General features: G+C 50.4%; 2 protein-coding genes across 5 annotated transcripts; one reads left to right on the forward strand and one right to left on the reverse strand.

The window, feature by feature from the left end:
* Positions 1 to 376: 376 nt before the first annotated feature.
* On the reverse strand, positions 377 to 10838 carry BLCAP (BLCAP apoptosis inducing factor). 2 transcript variants are annotated; one of them, XM_007193147.3, is made up of 2 exons: positions 10680 to 10838; positions 377 to 2325 (listed from the first exon to the last, which is right to left on the reverse strand). In XM_007193147.3, the coding sequence occupies exon 2, from the start codon at positions 2147 to 2149 to the stop codon at positions 1886 to 1888; it is 264 nt and encodes an 87-aa protein (XP_007193209.1). In that variant the 5' UTR covers positions 2150 to 2325; positions 10680 to 10838; the 3' UTR covers positions 377 to 1885. The 2 variants fall into 2 exon arrangements, with proteins under 2 accessions (XP_007193209.1, XP_057384596.1); XM_057528613.1 differs by lacking the exon at positions 10680 to 10838 and adding an exon at positions 7279 to 7432.
* NNAT (neuronatin) lies at positions 4124 to 6572 on the forward strand. Of its 3 annotated transcripts, none has more exons than XM_028169343.2 (3): positions 4124 to 4325; positions 5259 to 5334; positions 5567 to 6572. In XM_028169343.2, the coding sequence occupies exons 1-3, from the start codon at positions 4254 to 4256 to the stop codon at positions 5794 to 5796; spliced, it is 378 nt and encodes a 125-aa protein (XP_028025144.1). In that variant the 5' UTR covers positions 4124 to 4253; the 3' UTR covers positions 5797 to 6572. The 3 variants fall into 3 exon arrangements, with proteins under 3 accessions (XP_028025144.1, XP_007193207.1, XP_007193208.1); XM_007193145.3 differs by having other exon boundaries at positions 4125 to 4325; positions 5259 to 5339; XM_007193146.2 differs by lacking the exon at positions 5259 to 5334 and having other exon boundaries at positions 4125 to 4325.
* Positions 10839 to 17848: the final 7010 nt, after the last annotated feature.

The following is a 17848-nucleotide window of genomic DNA, read 5'->3' on the forward strand; positions in this document are numbered from 1 at the left end:
TATTTTTACTTCAAAAGCAGCACCATAAAAATTCTTGATGATTAGAGCTCCAGCTGTCTTAAGTTGTTTGTCAAGGGATCGGTTACTCAAATCTCCTACGGAGGGAAACAGTTTCAGGCGAGAAGCCATGGGAGCTGAGAAACGCAAATGTCTCATCTCTGAAAACTTTCAGACTCCCTCCTGTTCACCGCCTGGCCTGCCCCCTGCTCCCCCTCCCCCAATCCCACCATCTGCTCTCCAGAGAGCAGATCAAATTTTCAGCCTAAGGTACTGTGGCGCCAAGGACTCAGCCCCTCCATGCTACCCCCTGCCCCCCACCAACTTAGAAATCCAACACCACGACCCAAATGGACTGCAGCCACATAAAACCACAGAGTAAAGTTTATAAAGCTTTATTAAACATTTCAAACAGCTGTGCAACGAACACACCAGAAATAAAAGCTCCAGAATAGCAGTCCAAATGTTCCACAAGTGTGGCCTCGCAGTCCCATTCCCTAGATGGACTGCCTCCAGTTCTGTCCTCTGCCTGGCCCACCTCCCTCCCCCTTCAGGCAAGAGAAAGATGGATGGTTTAGACTGGAAGGACAACCATGCTGATCCCCAGCGGGCAGGGGCCAGGAGACAGTCTCATTTGCCAACACTTTTACTGAAGCGCAGAAGAAGAAAAAAGCAAGTGACAGTCACAAAGTCTTCCCGTGTATTCTTCATAACGTATACAGTCTATACGCGCAGGACCGGAGAAGCTCCTGGCACGAGGACGATGGCCACTGCTCCCCTCTGTCTCGTCTGAACCACCTCGGAGTCCAGTGTGCTGGTCACTCTGCAATCCCCATACTAAATACCAACTGTAGCGGCCCCTACAAGCTAGCTATTGCTACACCTCAAAATCAGAACACGTTCGATAAAGCTTCTTTAAAAAGGATTTACACATGTACTTGTACACGTACGTATGTATACACACACACGCACGCACGGCACACCACACCAAAAAATATCCAAACACCTATCAGGGGATCGTGGCTGTTATGAAACACACAATACTCTCCCATTCACTCGGCTGGGGACCGCTAGATCTACGTAAACACACCACACGTCAATCCTGCAGAGCATGCATGGGAGACAAAATGAGGCCCCCTCCTTGCGACAGTTGAGAAAGGCAGGAGGAAGGGCAAAGGAAGCGAAGCTGGGCTGCTGAGCAGGAGCCCAGACCCCCAGGTGAAAGAGCAACATGTATCTGTTACTTCTTCCTTCAAAATGAAGTGGGGAAAATACTGAAGATTTGTGGACAGCAGTCAAGACACAATTCTGTCTAGCCTGCTGGCCAGGGAAGAAGGATGAAAAAGCGAGGCTCTCGGGCATCAGCAATCTCTTTATATTCGAGATAAGTGCAAAACTGAGCCCTGTCTTGGACAGGTGCTCCCCAAAAAAGGAAAGGGCTAAAGAGAACTAACAGGAAGCCAAGAGAGGGACGGAGGAGTCAGTAATACTCTGAGAAGGGAGGAACCCCTGACAAGGAAGGTTCACAGAGGTGACAATGAGACTGGCATTTTATCTGCCCGGATCATGCTGGGGCAGTGGACCAGGATGGGTGCAGGCTCCTCGTGGGAATGAGGCGAGGGGGGTGGCCATCCTGCCAGTCGGGGGCCAAGATGGGGACAGAACACATACAACCACAAGACCACCCACGACTACAGGACTCTACGATAAAAGCACCGATCAGTGCTATTATTCACATTATAAGGATAAAACGTCACAGGCCAAAAAGGCGCCATTAGGAATGTGGCACCCGCAGGGCCGCGGGATTTGAAACTCCAATGCTTTATGACCTATGTCAGTGCCTCCCCTCCCGTCTTCTGCTTCCTTGGAAAGCTAACTGGGCTGGCTGTTAGGTGCCCACAACGCCGGGGTCGTGTGCCGATTCCGGAAGCGGGGAATCGGAGCAGTGGTACAGGAAACAGTTTCCCCAGCAGCTATAGCAGATGAGGAACAGGGCTGCCAGGAAAACCAAGGCACAAATTGTGCAAGGCTTCCGTTCCAGGAGGAAGCTGAGCAGGTAGAAGCCCATGAACATGGAGTGGCTGAACCACAGGGCGGGGTTGAGGGGCTTGGGGATGAGGAGGACGGGCAGCAGCCACTGGAGGCAATACATGATCTCTGCTGGACAGGGCCTTCGCCAAGGCCACCGGGCACCGCTGCAGGAACCGACCTAATGGGAGCCAGCGGGCGCAGGCGGCTGCCCTCTGCTTTCTTCAACCCTCGCTCTCCAGGAGCTGAGCCGCTGTGGTCTCTGGCTGTCAGCCCGGGATCACCAAGGCAGCAGGGATCCTGAAGAGAAAAGTCAACACAACAGACAAACAGACACAAAACAGACAGACAGACAAAAAAAAAAAAAAAAAAAAAAAACAGGAACAGAATGTATACTTATTTGGAAAAATGGATCATGGTTAACAACAGCAAATGTGAATGCCCTTTCCTCCCTGCCCACCCATGGAAGTCTACTCCTCTCCAAGTCACCCTTTCCAGACGCATCCTGGGTGTCTCCCCTTCTTGGGGGCTAGGCCAGAGGGCTCTAGGCAGGTCTGGCACAGTGGCCTGGCTTTGCCTGGGCCCTGCCCAGCAGAGATCATGTATCGCCTCCTGGGGCTGCGGCCCGTCCTCAAGGGACCCAGACCTCACAATACCGCCCTGTGGTTGCCACCGGACGGCCATGGGCTCCATGCTGTGACCCCTGAGGAATAAGAAAAGGATTCTGTGTCTAGTATCTCTCACAGCAGGTGCTCGGTGGAGAGTTAAAGTAGTTAGCGGCGCACTGCCGGCGGGAGATTGCCGGCAACGGATCCTTGCAAGCTCTGGGAAGCCGCCGCGGCAGCATCACCGAATATTTTGTTTTAAGATGGCAGCCTAGAATGAGCTTGCCTTTTTCAAATAATCCGGCGTCATTTTGCCAAAATCAGCCAACTTCTTCGAAAGTCAATGTAGGGGAAAAAAAAAAATCACCATGCTACTTCGTCCAAACTGACCTCTCTGGGTTCACTTGCGCTCTCCAGCTGCTGCCGGCACTGTATAGAACTTGACCTCTATGAGCTTTTAATCAAAATTAATTTTCTATCCACATAGGGGCAAATGCCAGTTGGCCCCCGTGCCAGGCAGTTTGCTGGAGAGAAGAAGTGCTCTCGAGCAGCGGGCCACCGGTGCGCCAGGGCCGCGCTCGCAGACCGCATTCCGGTCTTCGTGCCGCGCCAGGAATTGGAGCGGCGGCAGCCACGACCCTCTGGCAGCGGTAGCAAAACCCTCCTCCAAGCTCCAGACGCCCAGCGCAACGGGTACAAAGAACCTCGCTGGCTGAGGAAGACCTACCAGCGCCTGGGGGGTAGGGGAGCAGAGGTTGAATTACCCGCCTAGCAGAAAACTATGCCAGAGCGCATTCAGACCACTTCTTTGGAGAGCTCATCCCATCCCTTCCGCGCATACAAAGGCGCCATCCCTCCTACAGGGTAGACACCCGGTGACTATCGCTTCTGCACCTAGGGCTCAGTGCCCTGGCTCGGCTCCCTACAGCCGCCACCGCTGTAGATCTAGCAACCGTAAGAAGCGGGATGCGGGCATCAGGGAAAGGTTCCGCGCTCAGAGGCTCTCGCAAAGCAGAGGACGTGGTCTTCTAATACATCGAATATTAGAAAATGAGTGCTGAGCGGGGGGCCTGTGAAGCCAAGGCTTCTGGAAGGGGCACCTGTTTTTGCTCCGTGGGGCAGATGATCCCTCTCTAAATTAGGTCCCCCTTCTTTTCCATCCTTGCCCAGGTGTGATCTGGCGCGGCACCGGACACTGGGCTCGAATTTGCAGGCCCGGGCTCGGAGAGATGGGCTCCGCTACCAAGGGGTGCGCACCCCTACTCTTACCCTATGCGCTAACTCAGAGTTGCATTTCCCCTCCATTTTACATTAAAATTCAAACGCGGGCACAGCGGAATCTTCTGGAAAGGGGCTAAGATGAACTCAGGAGGCGGGGGTCGGTGTGGAAAGAGCAGATGGATTATTTTTTTTCCTCTCCTGACGAATGAGGAGCGCCCCCGGCCACCCCTCCTCACGGACCCCCCCCCCAATAGCGCGCATGCGCACTTGGGCGGTGGGCGGATACTTAAGGCGCGGCCACCGCGGCTGCGGCAGTGCGCCCAACAGCGGACTCCGAGAGGCCAACGGACCTCGGAACCGGCAGCACTCGCTCCCAACCACCCACCCACCACTCTCGGAACCATGGCGGCAGTGGCAGCAGCCTCGGCTGAACTGCTCATCATCGGCTGGTACATTTTCCGCGTGCTGCTGCAGGTAAGTGTGCCCGGGTTCTGGGTGGGAGAGGGTCGCGATGTGCGCCCCCTGAACCGGCAAGTCGGCGTCACAATTGCCGCATCCCGACCCGTCCTGTCCTGATTGCCGCGATCCCTGCCCACCCAAGTGCCGCGGCCGGCACCGCACGCCCCCGCCCGTCCCCTGCGTCCTCCTCCTTGCGTAGACCCTTCCCAGTGCGCCCGCCCGGGAACAAAGAGTTGGGGCGCGGCGGGCGCCAGCCGCGGACGATCGCCGAGGCGCTTAGCGACCAACGTGGTAAGAAAATACCGCTACGTGAGACTCGACCCCAGGAGGGAGGCGGGGCACTTCTGTTTTGCGAAAAGAGACTTTACTGCTCACACAGCGGAATTTTTCCGCCTTAAAAAAATTGCGCATTGCGGGGAAATTTTCCTTCAGAAAATATAGTGCTTGCGGGGGTGGGACAAAAAATAAGTTGGAAAAAGGCACTTCTCAGGGGGAAAAAAAACCCCCAGCACTCCGCCATCAAGATTATAACAAATCAGAAAAATTCGCGGGAAAAAATGAATTAGAGAAAATGCGCATTGCAGGAAGAATAAATCAGACAAAAGCACTTGGCAGAAAAAAATGCATTAGATAAAAAGCGCCTTGCAGAAAAAATATTAGACAAAGGAGCTAACAAACTATGAATCGATAAGAGCGCTTTGAAGAAAACAATTAGAGGAAAAGGTTCTTTGCAGGAAAAATAGAACAGAAAAAAAGCCCTTCCGAAAAAGGACAGTTCGCTTTATTAAAAAAAAAAAATCAAATACAGGCAAAGCGCTTTGTGTAAAAAGAAATAAATCAGAAGAAATTGCTTTGCCCATAAAATCATCTACCCTAAAAGCACCCCTTGCAGGAAGAATTCCCTGCTAAAGGAATCCTTTGCCAAAGGAATCGCATATTTCCTTCAAGGTGTTCCTGGAATGCTGCATTTACTGGGTAGGATTCGCTTTTCGAAATCCTCCAGGGACACAGCCCATTGCGAGAAGTGAGGTATACCTAAGTTGTGGGTCCAATCAGCTTGCGGCCATGCAGCCTTCAGCACAGTTGGAAAAGCTCCAGCTGCCCTGACTCGTGGACAAGCTGCGCCCGCACCCGCCTCTCCTCATTGGACAGGCGGGCGGGGCAGGGGGCGGGGCGGGGGCGGGCACGGCAGCACTACAGACACGCTGCGGGTGCTCGCCTCTAAGGGCAGGTCCTGGGTCTCTCTCTCGCCACAGGTGTTCAGGTACTCCCTGCAGAAGCTGGCATACACCGTGTCGAGAACCGGACGGCACGTGTTGGGAGAGCGCCGCCAGCGGGCCCCCAACTGAGGCTCCAGCCCCCTCCCCTGGGCGGCCGTGTCACCAGGTGCTCCTGTGCAGTTCCACCAGCATGGGAGCCAGTGCCGCGCAGGAATGGGGCGTCCCCTGTGCCCTCTCGCCAGAGGAGCACTTGCCAAGGTCAGTGAGGGGCTGGTAGGCCCCCGGAGAAGCAGCACCGACAATGACGACAACACCAGATCCCTTCCCCACCCCTTTGCACCCGTCCTACTGCGGGTGGCGTAGAGGGAGGAGGGGGGAATGGGGGAGCAGACCCCTGAGATCTGGGCACAGGCAACGCACTCAGATCTGGACCAAGTCGGGACAGCGCCATCCCAGCCCCGCAGCCACGGCCATGCCAGCAGGCCGCACCACAGAGATCCAGACAACCACAGCAGCCAGCAGAATGGACATTCCAACTTCACCAGCCGGAGCCCTGAATCTCCGTGCAGCAGACAAGTGACAACTGCGTGCCTGTGTGGCGGGACTGGAGGGCAGAGGGTGAGGGAGGAGGGTTAAGAAACAGAGCAGGGCCCTCTCACTGTCCCTTGCCTACGGCATGTGCATTCCAGCCTTGCTGCCTTTGCTCCCTCAGTTCCTCTTTCCCCCCACTCCCACCCAAAAGAAATGTCACTCAATTTGGACCTACTGAACAAGAAAACGAATCCCATCGTTACCAAAACACCTCCTCCAAGCCCCCAGCCCCTCACTGATCTTGTATCCCCCAGGTCTCATGCAATTGTGGTCAATATTGTGGTAATCGCTAATTGTAATGATTGTATAAGTGTGCATTAGTTGTGTCTCCCCGGCTAGATTGTAAGCTCCTGGAGGACAGGGACCGCCTCTACAAAAAAATTAAAAAAGTACCTCCCCTGTCTCGCACAGTGTCCCAGAACCCTGCGGGGTGGTGGAGGCGCACCAAAAAGTTTTGTCTCCTGTGACTTCTTTTCCGGCTTCAACACATACTTCTAAGACTGGGCTGATGTGCCCATTGTGGAGTGGGCACTCTACTTGGGAGAGGGACGGAGGGGAAGCAACAAAATGGGAATAAACCTTCACACACCCAGTTCCATCTCAACACTGTCCTGAGATAAAGGACCACATCCCCGCACCACCACCCAAAGAAAAAGGTGGACATCTTCACTTGTGGTCTCGGAATAAGGGACCACTTATACCTCCCCAAAGGTGTGGGTGCCTTCAGTTTTCCTGGGATAAGGGGCCTTGGCAAGTAATCAGTGGGAAAGATGGAAGGAGGGAAAAGATAGGAGGGGGAAAAGTGGGAGGAGCCCTCAAAATGGAGGTACTAGGGGCCAAGAGGGTGATCAGGAATTCAGAACACAGTCTTATCTCCATCCAGGATCCCCAAGGAAATGAGCACGGGGGGTGGGGGGGGCACTGGTTTGGACAATGACTATGGGGTAAAAGGTGTGGTGTGGCACCTCCCCCGCCCAGTTCATCCCTCCAGGCCCTATAACCTCTACCAGGACCACTACAAGGGCATCCTGCCAGGCCCGCCTACTTTCCCAGGGTCTCCTCCCCCACCCTCAGGAACCTCTCTCCAGCTCACTCTCCCCACTACTGGGTCCTGTGCTTCTCCCAGCACTAGCCTCCATATCCTTAAGGGTGCTTACCAGGTCCCTGGCCCTGGGCTCTCCCCTGCCATCATGCCAGGGTGGTGGGGTGGGCTGGCTGCTCGGCTCCCAAGGTCTCTCTCCCACTCCTCAGTGAGTCAAGGCTTCTTTTACGTGGGGTCAGCTGACTGCCTCACCAAATGGCAATGCCGCCTGTTCAGCCTCGTCTATGGCTTTATGTGTCCCTGTCACCACACACCTGTTCCTGGGTCAACATCCAGGGAGTGAGTTGGAGGGCTATAAATCTTTCTGCCACTTCCTCAAATCCCTTAGTCACAGCTGTCACAAACAATTTTGGAGCACAAAGGACCTCAATCCCTTGAGCCTGATGTTACCCGCCCCTGCGCCAGACCCTAGCGTTTCTCAGCCCAACCACTAGCACCTTTAGAGGCACCTATAACTTCAGTTCAAGATAAGAGAATTATGGGGGTGGGGGGTGTAGACCTCAATTCCACTATTGGCTTTGCCATCAGTCAGCCCAGGGAACCTGGTCAGGTCACTCCTAGCCACCTTCGGTTCCCCTCTGTAAAAGGACTGCTAAGATCCCAGTGAACCCCAACACACTAGAAACATTCTGCCATCAAAGTGGCAATCAGGACTCAATGGGACTAGGGTGCGGATGTGCGATCGGAGCCTCATCCTCCTCAGGCTGGGCGGTTCCAGCCCCTACCGTAGCCTGTAGGTGGGGTAGGTCTCCTCTTGCCCCAGGGTGACTCAGCAGCAGGCAATGCCCACACCTCCCTTCTGAAGCCTGTATCTTGGCAAGCCTCAAGACTGGGAGTTTCTGTGGTTTTCCACACTAAATGCAGAGAACCATGAACATATTTCAACATGTGTTCTCAATAAAGGGTGCCCCTCCCCTCAGAGCCCTCAAGGGGCGTGGCCACGGCCCCACTGCCCCAGATGCTCTAATCTCAGCCCAGTTATAAGGTAGCTGGGTTCAGGGGGACAGGCTGCAGCAGCGTGGAATGTCTGGCTGCTCTCGACACTGTAGGCCCCCTTTTAAAAGGCAGGAGGCTGCTGGCAGCCCCAGGGCTTTCCAGATGATCTTGGCAAAGCCCAACTGCAGGGCGTTCTCCATCCCTCCATCAGCAGGGCTCTGAGTGTGGCATGATGAGATGACAGACTTCCAGGCAGGGGCCGCCCTGATGGGCTGCACCCGCATGGGTGGCTTGAATGTGCAATGTCCACTCCCCCCTTTTGTGCCCCATCCAAACCCTCATGTTATGGCAGGAAACACAGTCCACCAGAGAAGATGGAAGGAATGTGTTCACTTTCTATTCCTGTGCAATGCTTAGAAGTCTAGTCCAAACACATCTTGTTTATAAAATTTTTTCCAGAAGCAATACCATTAAAACATTTTATTCTGACAGAGAGCAACAAAAAGAGTTGAAAATGACTACAGTTTTGTTGCAAAGCCCTTAGTCCACAGGCCCCCCCTTTGCTTAAATTTTCTCTACCACATCCTCAAGACTTTGCCACCAGGAGGCCAAGAATAGAGCAGTTGAGTTATGAGGGAACTGGAATGGCTTTGTGAGACTCCAGCAACAGGCAAGACTCTTGGGACTAATGCCCCCAAAGGATGTTAGTTTCTTAGCCTAACCAGTTGAGGTTAAACCGCAGAGGGGTTTAGGTACCATGACTGTTGGAAGTGTGTGGTGCTATGTAACACTGTTACCTCTACCTGTGGAATATTTGGATTGCGATTGAAGGACAAGTTTCTTGAGCTTCAGCTGCAGGACAGCAACAGCTTATTACATGTGGGTTGGATTGGATGAGGGAGCAGGTGTGCTGTGAGTCATTTGCTAGACATTTTCAAACTTCTATCTACTCAGAAGCCAGTACCCTACAGTGAGATTCTGAATTTGCAGTGAGTTTTACCCCCAGAGATTTAAACGTGCACACATATACAAAACATTAGTCTAACAACAATCTCTTTTTCCCTGGAGACCTCTGATTTCCTCTATATGCCCCAGAGACATGTCACCATCTTCTCTGGTTATGATCCTGCTCCCCCTCCCCCTCCCTTTCTCCCTCCCACGGGGCCCATTCCCCAGCAGGATCCAGATTCCAGAGCATTCCCAGAACAGGAAGTCAGAGAGGCAGGCAACACATGGTCCTTGGTATATCACACAGCGACAGGCTTGAAATGGAATGCATATGTTTCAAAGATAAGAGAACAACAACAGAAAAAGACAGCCAAACCCAGACTTCCAGATTCCTCTTTGAAACAACATGTTACAGATAAAAGGTTAAACTGTTTTTGGCAGCAATTCTAACAAGACCAATTTCAGATACGGAAGCGATCTGGTCACTGGAAACCGACCAGGGCTCGGCAATCTTTCAACAGATTTGCTGACATTAATTAGTCTCTGATTTAAAACAAACAAACAAATAAACAAGATCTAACACTTGGCATTAGCACTTAAGCTGGAACTGTGTGTGTGTGTGTGTGTGTGTGTGTGTGTGTGTGTGTCCTGGCTTTGGTGTTGCCGTCCAGAAGGCTGAGGGGATGGTTGTACCATGTCAGGCAGGGCAAACAGAAGCTGTCCCCAAAACACCAGTTCCCTGAAAGGGATAAAACATGATCCGAACCTATAAACAGAAAGGCCGTTTCTTTCCCAGGACAGACCCCAGTCTGCCCCAACATTTAGCGTTGAAAAGGGACACGGAGGCCTGGAAGGAAATTAAATAAGGTGTGGAAGAGGGAAGGAAAAAGCAACTGTCCCCCATCCCCCATTCTTCTCTCCAGGCCATTAGTGTTCCAGGCAATCCATTCCTTCAGCTGCCCTTGAGGGCCACTCCCCACATATACTGTAGGAAAGGGAACGGGTGTCCAGACTTGGTGTAAAATTAGAGGGAGTAAGAAGCACCCGCGACCCAAAGCAGAGCGTCAACCTATCACCCCAGACACCAAGGCGGGGACCCGGGGAGGGAGACCCTTTTCTCCCCTCTCCCCCACGCCCCTTCTGGTTTAAAAAAAAAAAAAAAAAAAGGCAACTTAAGTGGCGGGGACAGAGTGACAGGCATCTCAGAAGCTGGGCCCCCTGCCACGGGTACCGGGGCCGGAGAGAAGGTTGTCGCACCCCCAGCCCCGAGCTCCCCAGCTCTGCCTGCCCCATCCCAGAAGCACACAGGCGAGTGCTGACCTTGGAGGCCTGAACGAGAACCCAGGAGTCCAGTGACCTGCCTTCGGGCCAGGAAGAGACCCCCAAGGCCCAGGCTGGGGGCCAAACAGGGCAATCACGTGACATCGGACAGGGGCGGCCCCCAGGGTGCGCGGAAGGAAAACCCCAGAGAGGGACCGGACGACGCCTAAGGTGACCCCGAAGGGACAACATGGCGGCGCGGCCGCATTGAGGGCCTCTCATCCCGCCCCCAAGAGGCCGACGCCACGGTACCTGCGAGCCCTGCCATGGCGCCGCCGCCACCGCTGACGCCTTCGCAGCTGCAGCCTGCCTCCGCCTCAACTCGCCTCCGACGCCGCAGGAAGCAGGGGAGACGCCCCCTTCGTCTTCTAGTTGAGCCGACCGAGGACCCCTTCTGGGATCGGGCTGCCTACGGCAGATGCCTGATAATACGACCTAAATTGGGGGCGTCTTCTATGCCCGATATCCTCCTAACATGTGCCACAGCTGACCATTTGAAGACTTTTTGCTAACGTGTTGAGAAATCTGGGGGTTCTGAAGTCTTCAAATCCGAAGAATTTTTGATCAGGCGCATTCAGGACAGCCCCGAATCACGCCCCGCCCCCCCTTGGTCCCCTCATACATATGCAGTAGATTGTGATCTTTACACATTTAGAGCGGAGGGGGCGTACTCTAGTCTCTGTAAGTGAACGTTTGCTCGCTTTGATTCTCGTGGATGACCCATGTAATCTGTGAAAACGTTACCGTGGCTCAAAGTCCGCCTCCTCCCTGGCCCCTTTACCAAGGCCAAAGGTCAGGAGCGGAAATATTCCGGCTCAGAATTTAGGATTTGACTTGGGTCAGGACCTGACTCTTCTTCTTGCCCTGTACTTTGGGCGAGCCACTTGCCCACCCCGGCTGTTAGCTTCCCCGAATCTGATGAAATGCCTACTTCACAGGGTTGTTATAGGGATTAAATGAGTCAATGTATCGATTTATTAGCTAAGTAAGCACATTCCTTGAGCGCTTACTATGTGTAAATGCAGTGCTGAAGACAAGAGGATAGAATGGAGCGTGAAATAGGCACTGTTCTAATTCAAGGCGATGCTCGGCTACTGGGGGAGAGTGGGGGAGGGGTGGGAAAACAATCATCAGATTACTTATATGTGGAATCTAAAATATGACACAAATGAACATATGTACGAAACAGACTCATAGATATAGAGAACAGACTTGTGGTTGCCAAGGCGGAGGGGGTGGGGGAGGGATGGATTGGGAGTTGGGGATTAGCAGATGCAAACTATTATACTGTATATAGAATGGATAAACAAGGTCCCACTGTATAGCACAGGGAACTGTGTTCAATATCCTGTGATAAACCGTAATGGAAAAGAATATGAAAAAGAAATGTATATATAGGTATAACTGAATCACTTTGCTGTACAGCAGAAATTAATACAACATTGTAAATCAACTATACGTCAATAAAATAAAAAATTTTTTAATCATCAAATGATCACTATCTGTTAATAATTTTAAATCAATATATAATTATGCATGATGGGAAGTGCTGTGGGGGAAGATGAAGAGTGCTATGAAAAATTAATGGAGGGGAATTCCCTGGCAGTTTGGTGGTTAGGACTCCATGTTCTCACTGCCGAGCGCGCGGGTCCGATCCCTAGTTGGGAAATTAAGAGCTTGAAGGCCGCGCCGTCTGGCCAAGAAAAAAAATTAATGGAGCCCTCATGTAGTGCGAAGGGTAAGGGTGGAAATTCCTTGGGAAGCTGGCATTTAGGCTTAAAAAACAAAGATAGTTTTGTAGGGCAAGAGTGAGAGGGGAAATGTTGTAGGCAGAAAGAACCACTTGTCCCAGATGTGGAGGTGGGAAGGAGCAGCTGAGGGTGAGGAAGGAGCTAGTAGGGCAGTTAGTGCTACCTAATGAATTTGGATTTTATCTTTATCTTTATATCATTTTCATCAGGGGAATGATACCAGGTTTGGGTTCCTGAAAAACCACCCTACATGGCTTGGAAAGCACTTTTGAGTGGGTGTGGGGAGACCAGCTAGAAGGCTGTTGCAGGTTTCCAAGTGCAAAGGAATGGTGACCCTGGCAGGGCGGTGGCTTGGGAAGGTGGAGAAGTAGAGAATGTAAGATGGAATGTGGGTGGGTGCTGAGGCATTGGCAATGACACCTAGATCTTTGCCTTGAGTATGAAGGACTGAAAGGGCCCTTGATAGGGTGGTAAAGCCTGCAGAAGGCTCAAATTGAGGGGGAAGATCAAAGTTTGGCTAAGAAGGTAAGTTTGAAAAGCCTGGGCAATGATTGGGTGGAGAGGGTCAATAGGCAGCTTTATATGAGACTGGTGCTCAGAAGAGAGATCTGGGCTGGAGATACATATTTCAGTAACATCAGCACACAGTACACACATCGTGGTGCTGGATGAGGTCCCAAGAAAGTGAAGGTAGATTAATAAGTAGGCAGAGGAGGAGGAGCCAAGAAAGGAGGCTGAGAAGCAGTGACCCGTGGGGTAGGAGGAAGACCAGGTGAGCATGGGATCCCAGAGAGGAGGTTTCAGGAAGGAAAGAATGTTCAGTGGAGCTGACTGCTATGGAGGACAGAAATGGCTCCATTGGGTTTGGTTACAAGGGGGGGCTTATGGGCTGTGTCCTTTATGATTCAAGTTCCAAAAACAAGACCCTAAATCACTTGGCTTAAAAAAATAAGTACCCTGCCACTCAGTGGCAGGTTAGTTGAGTGGCTTGACCATGTCATCACAAACATTCCGTCTCTTAGGTTCATTCCATCTCTGCTGTGCTGTCCTCATGTTGGTTTCATGCTCATGGTCATAAGATTGCCACCCCAGTTCCTGGGGTCTCACCCACATCAAGGAGATGGCCATTCCTCCTGTAGCTGAGACTCAAACAAACTAGATGTGACCTCTGTCTTGCTGCTTCTGGGGTGAGGGATCTATGCACTCATGCCAGGCACACCCAATATCCAACACTGGAGGAGAAGAGGTAGATTCCTCATAGTGGAAACTCTTGTTTAGAAAAGAGAAAGGCTAAGCGTTGGCAAGGATGTGGAAATTCTTGCACACTGCCTGTGAGGAAATTGGTACAACCACTTCAGAAAACTGGCAGTTTCTACTAAATGTAAACAGACACGCTATGACCTAGAATTTCCACTCTTAGCTTTTCATTCCAGGAGAAATAAGTGGCTATTACAAACAGACTTGTGCAAGGATGTTCATAGCAGATTTATTCATAGCTCAACGTGGATACAGCCCAATGTTCATCAACAGGAGAATGGATAAACAAATTATGGCATGTCCATCCAATGGACTACTATGTTTTACATATAAAAGTACAAATTGCTGGGAGTTCCCTGGTGGACTAGTGTTTCAGATTCCGGGCTTTCACTGCTGTGGCCCGGGTTCAATCCCTGGTCAGGGAACTGAGAACCCGCAAGTGGTCCGGCGTGGCATAAGAAAAAAAAGTACAAATTGCTGACACACGTGACACTATAGATTATACTCACATATGGTATGTGGACTAAAAGAGTCCAGACACAAAAACAGTACATATTGTATGATTCCATTCACAGAAAGTTCAAGGGCAGGCAAAACTAGTCTATGGTTCTAGAAATCAGAAGTCACCTGGGTCGGAGGGGGCATAGATATAGGGGAGGAGCAAGAGGGACTTTTCTGGGGTGCTGGAAAAGGTCTATATCTTAGTCTGGTTGGTGATTACATGGGCAAAAATGCAAGTTGTACCTTAAGATTAGAGGACTTTACATACTTTATATACGTTATACCCCGAGAAAAATAAAATATAATAAGAGAGGAGGAGGTCCTGCCATCCATGGCATGTGATGTGTGCTGCTGAGCAAGAATCAGAAGGTCTGTTTTTGGAGGAACCTCACCCTCCAGTAAACTTCATGCCAGGTCTGGGCATTGACAAAGTCGTGGTAGCCAACCCTCTCCCCCTCAGGGCCCCAGAAAACAGGAGAAGGTGAGGCAGGGCCTCTTATTCACATGGAGCTGACTTCTCTTCCCTTCGCCTGGACCCAAAAGACTGCTCCACCACCGCCCCCAGCTGCGTTCCAGGTGGGAGAAATGACACCAGAGCTGAGCTCTGACTTGAGGGATCTGGAAGTTCCTTCTGCCCTACAGTTTTGTTCAACAGACCTTAACTTCCTGTCAAAGCGTCTCCAGCCTGCCCCCTCCCCCAGACAGCTGGACGCACCTGTGACTCCTGCCCTCTCGTGCTCTGTGCTCCCCATGTCTTGTCCATCCCTTCAGAATCCCCCTTCGGGCCTTTTCTGTCCCCACTCCCAAAACCTTGGTCCAGGCCGCAACCCTCTCTCTCCTCGGCCCTGTACCAGCCTCCTTGTTGGTCTCCCTGCCCCCCGCATCTCCCCCAGAACCATTGTCCTCCACACAGCAGCCAGGATGATCTTCCTAAAATGGTCCTGTCACTCTTCCTCTTGAGGGAGTGTCCCCTCTCCCCTGTCTTCCTCTGTCAATAGCCTCTCCAGTGTCCAAGCCCCAGGTCAGCGCCACCTCCTCCATGAAGCCTTTGCATTCATTCAGCAAACATTGACTGAGCACCTAAAATGTGGGCAGGCACTGTGCTAGGCATGGAGGATAGAGAAGTGAGTAAGACAAACGCGGTCTGTAGACAGTCTGGGGAGACGGGCAATCAAGCAACACCTATGTGTGTGCACTCCCTGTGTCTGTTAACTCTGACTTGGCTATAAGCTCCTTGAGGGCAGGGCTCATTCTGAGGTCACTGCTTGGCCTCAGAGCCCGGGAGAGGGCCTGGCAGGGAGGAGGGGGCAGTAACTCTTGAATGAATGAACATGTGAACGAATGAATGAAAAGCTAGGCCAAACTCCTCCCTGTTTCACTTTCCTCCAAGCCTCCGATTTAGCTGGTAAGCAGGTCCATGGAATTCAGTTGGAACTGGATGGCAAATTTGGAGCTAAATGATAAAGAATCAGCAAAAGGTTGGTATTTATAGAACAAGGTTTTGTGAAGCCGTAATACCTACTTTCCTACATCATCACTCCATTTGACAATATATATATATTTTTTTGACCGCACTGCACGGCATGTGGGATCTTAGTTCCCCGACCAGGGATTGAACCCACGCCCCTTGCACTGGAAGCGTGGAGTCTTAACCACTGGACCTCCAGGGAAGTCCCTAACAATTATGTTTTTTGAAGATCAACATTATTTCCTTACCAAGACTTAGGTTCAGGAAATTTAACTATAATAGAACAATAGTTATTTGTTAAATCAGCAAAGAAGCTACACGATATCAAAAGATTTAAAATGTAATAAGAAACAAATGAACAAATATAACAAAACAGAAACAGGCCGACAGATATTGAGAACAAGCTAGTGGTTATCAGTAGGGAGAGGGAAGAGGGGAGGGACAAGATAGGGATAGGGGATTACGAGATACAAACTACTATGTATAAAATAAATAAGCAACACGCCTGCACGAAGCCATGAAGACCCAAAGCAGACAAAAATAAATAAATAAATAAATTTTAGAAAAGTGTATATTGTACCATACAGAGAAATACAGCCATTATTTTGTAATAACTTTAAATGGAATATAATCTATAAAAATGTTGACTCATTATGTTGCACACCTGAAACTAATACTGTAAATCAACTATACGCTAATTAAAAAAATGTAATAAGAAACATTGTTACCAAGGTGACCAAAGAGGTGAGCTCTAGGGTAGTACATACTGCAGCCAGAATGACGGTGTTTTTTTTTTTTTTTTTGGTTTAATAGTTAGCCATTCTTTTTAAAAAATATTTATTTATTTGGTTGTGTGGGATCTTAGTTGTGGCAGGCAGGCTCCTTAGTTGCGGCATGCAAACTCTTTGTTGAGGCATGCATCTGGCATCTAGTTCCCTGACCAGGGATCAAACCCAGGGCCCCCTTCATTGGGAGCACGGAGTCTTACCCACTGCACCACCAGGGAAGTCCCCAGAATGCCAGGGTTTTAATTCCACTCTGCATTTACTAACTGTGTGTCCTCAAGCAAGTTACTTAACCTCTCTGTGCCTCACTTTTCCCATGTGTATAATGAGGAAAACTTGACTCTACCCCAAATGTTTATTTCTGGGAATTCAGTAAGTTCATGTTTTAAAGAGCTTAGAATAGCACCTGTCACAAAGTTAGCACTCAGAGGTCTACCTATTAGTACAAATGGATAAAACAGGCTATCCCAAGGGCTGGATGAGCTGTGGGAACCCAGATGAGGAGGGCCCCTCCCAACCATGGCCCTTAAGTTTGCCATCCTTAAGGAGGCAGGACAAGTGGGTTCAAATCCCGGCCCTGCTTTCACGACCTCGAGAGGTCCCTGTGTCGCTGTCTTCAGTTTCTCCAAGGTCCTTTTGTTCCAGACTTAGGGCTTTACATTTGGGAAGTTAGTGCTGTTGTTTTAGCCTAGTCCGTGGCGACATCTAGTGGTAATATGGGGAAATGCCTAACATTCTTATTAAAGTGTCTTCAACCTATTAATGATATGAACAATAACGGTACAGTATATTAAGTTCTTCCTATGCTAGACACTGAGTGTTACATGAGCTGTGTTAGTTAATTTTAAATGTAATTCTATAAATAATAGACTGTTATTAACCTTATTTTACAGAAGTCAGTTGCCTAAGTACACAGCTATAGGTGACAGAACTGGATTTGAATTCAGGCCATGTGGACCTGAAGTTTGCATTATTAATCCCTCTATGTCAGGCCCCTGCATGAGTACTGGGAAAACACGAAAAATTATATTCCTGCCTCATGCATAACATAACTATAATCTATAGTTATTTTAGGGAGAATAAATGAAACTTAGATTCCATGTTTGAATAAGCTGTAAAATGTCTCCCTAATATTCCTTGGAGAATTTAGCACCTAGGGAGCTCTTCCTTCCCAATTGGCCAAGTCAATCCCAGAAGATTATGGGATCCTGGCAAGGACTATCTATGAAGCCTAGATTCCAGAGTCCCAGTTGTCATTCATTCATTCAAGCCTACAACAAACACTTATCGAGTACCTAGTGTAAGCCAGGCATCGTGCTAAGCTCTAGGGATACAGGGGTGAACAAGAAAGAGAGAGAGCCCCTGACTTCACTGAGCTCACAGTCTGACGGCGGAGGAGCCAGACATGGAACATGAGATTATAAACATGTCACTGTATCATGGTGAAAACTCGTAAACAGGGGAACCTAAGTTAGTGTGGGGATGGCCAAGGAAGACTTCCTGAAGGTGATAATATCTAACCTGAACCCTGAGGATGAGTAGGGAGTTTTCTGGATCATGAAGGTGGGTGACAGCATTACAGGGAAAGAGAACAGAATTTGAGACAGCCTAGAAGTGAGAGATTAGGGCTGGCCCAGAGAACACAAACAGGTCAGCGTG

This window comes from Balaenoptera acutorostrata, chromosome 15 (genome assembly GCF_949987535.1).
Source record: "Balaenoptera acutorostrata chromosome 15, mBalAcu1.1, whole genome shotgun sequence".
In the NCBI taxonomy this organism is placed as follows: domain Eukaryota; kingdom Metazoa; phylum Chordata; class Mammalia; order Artiodactyla; family Balaenopteridae; genus Balaenoptera; species Balaenoptera acutorostrata.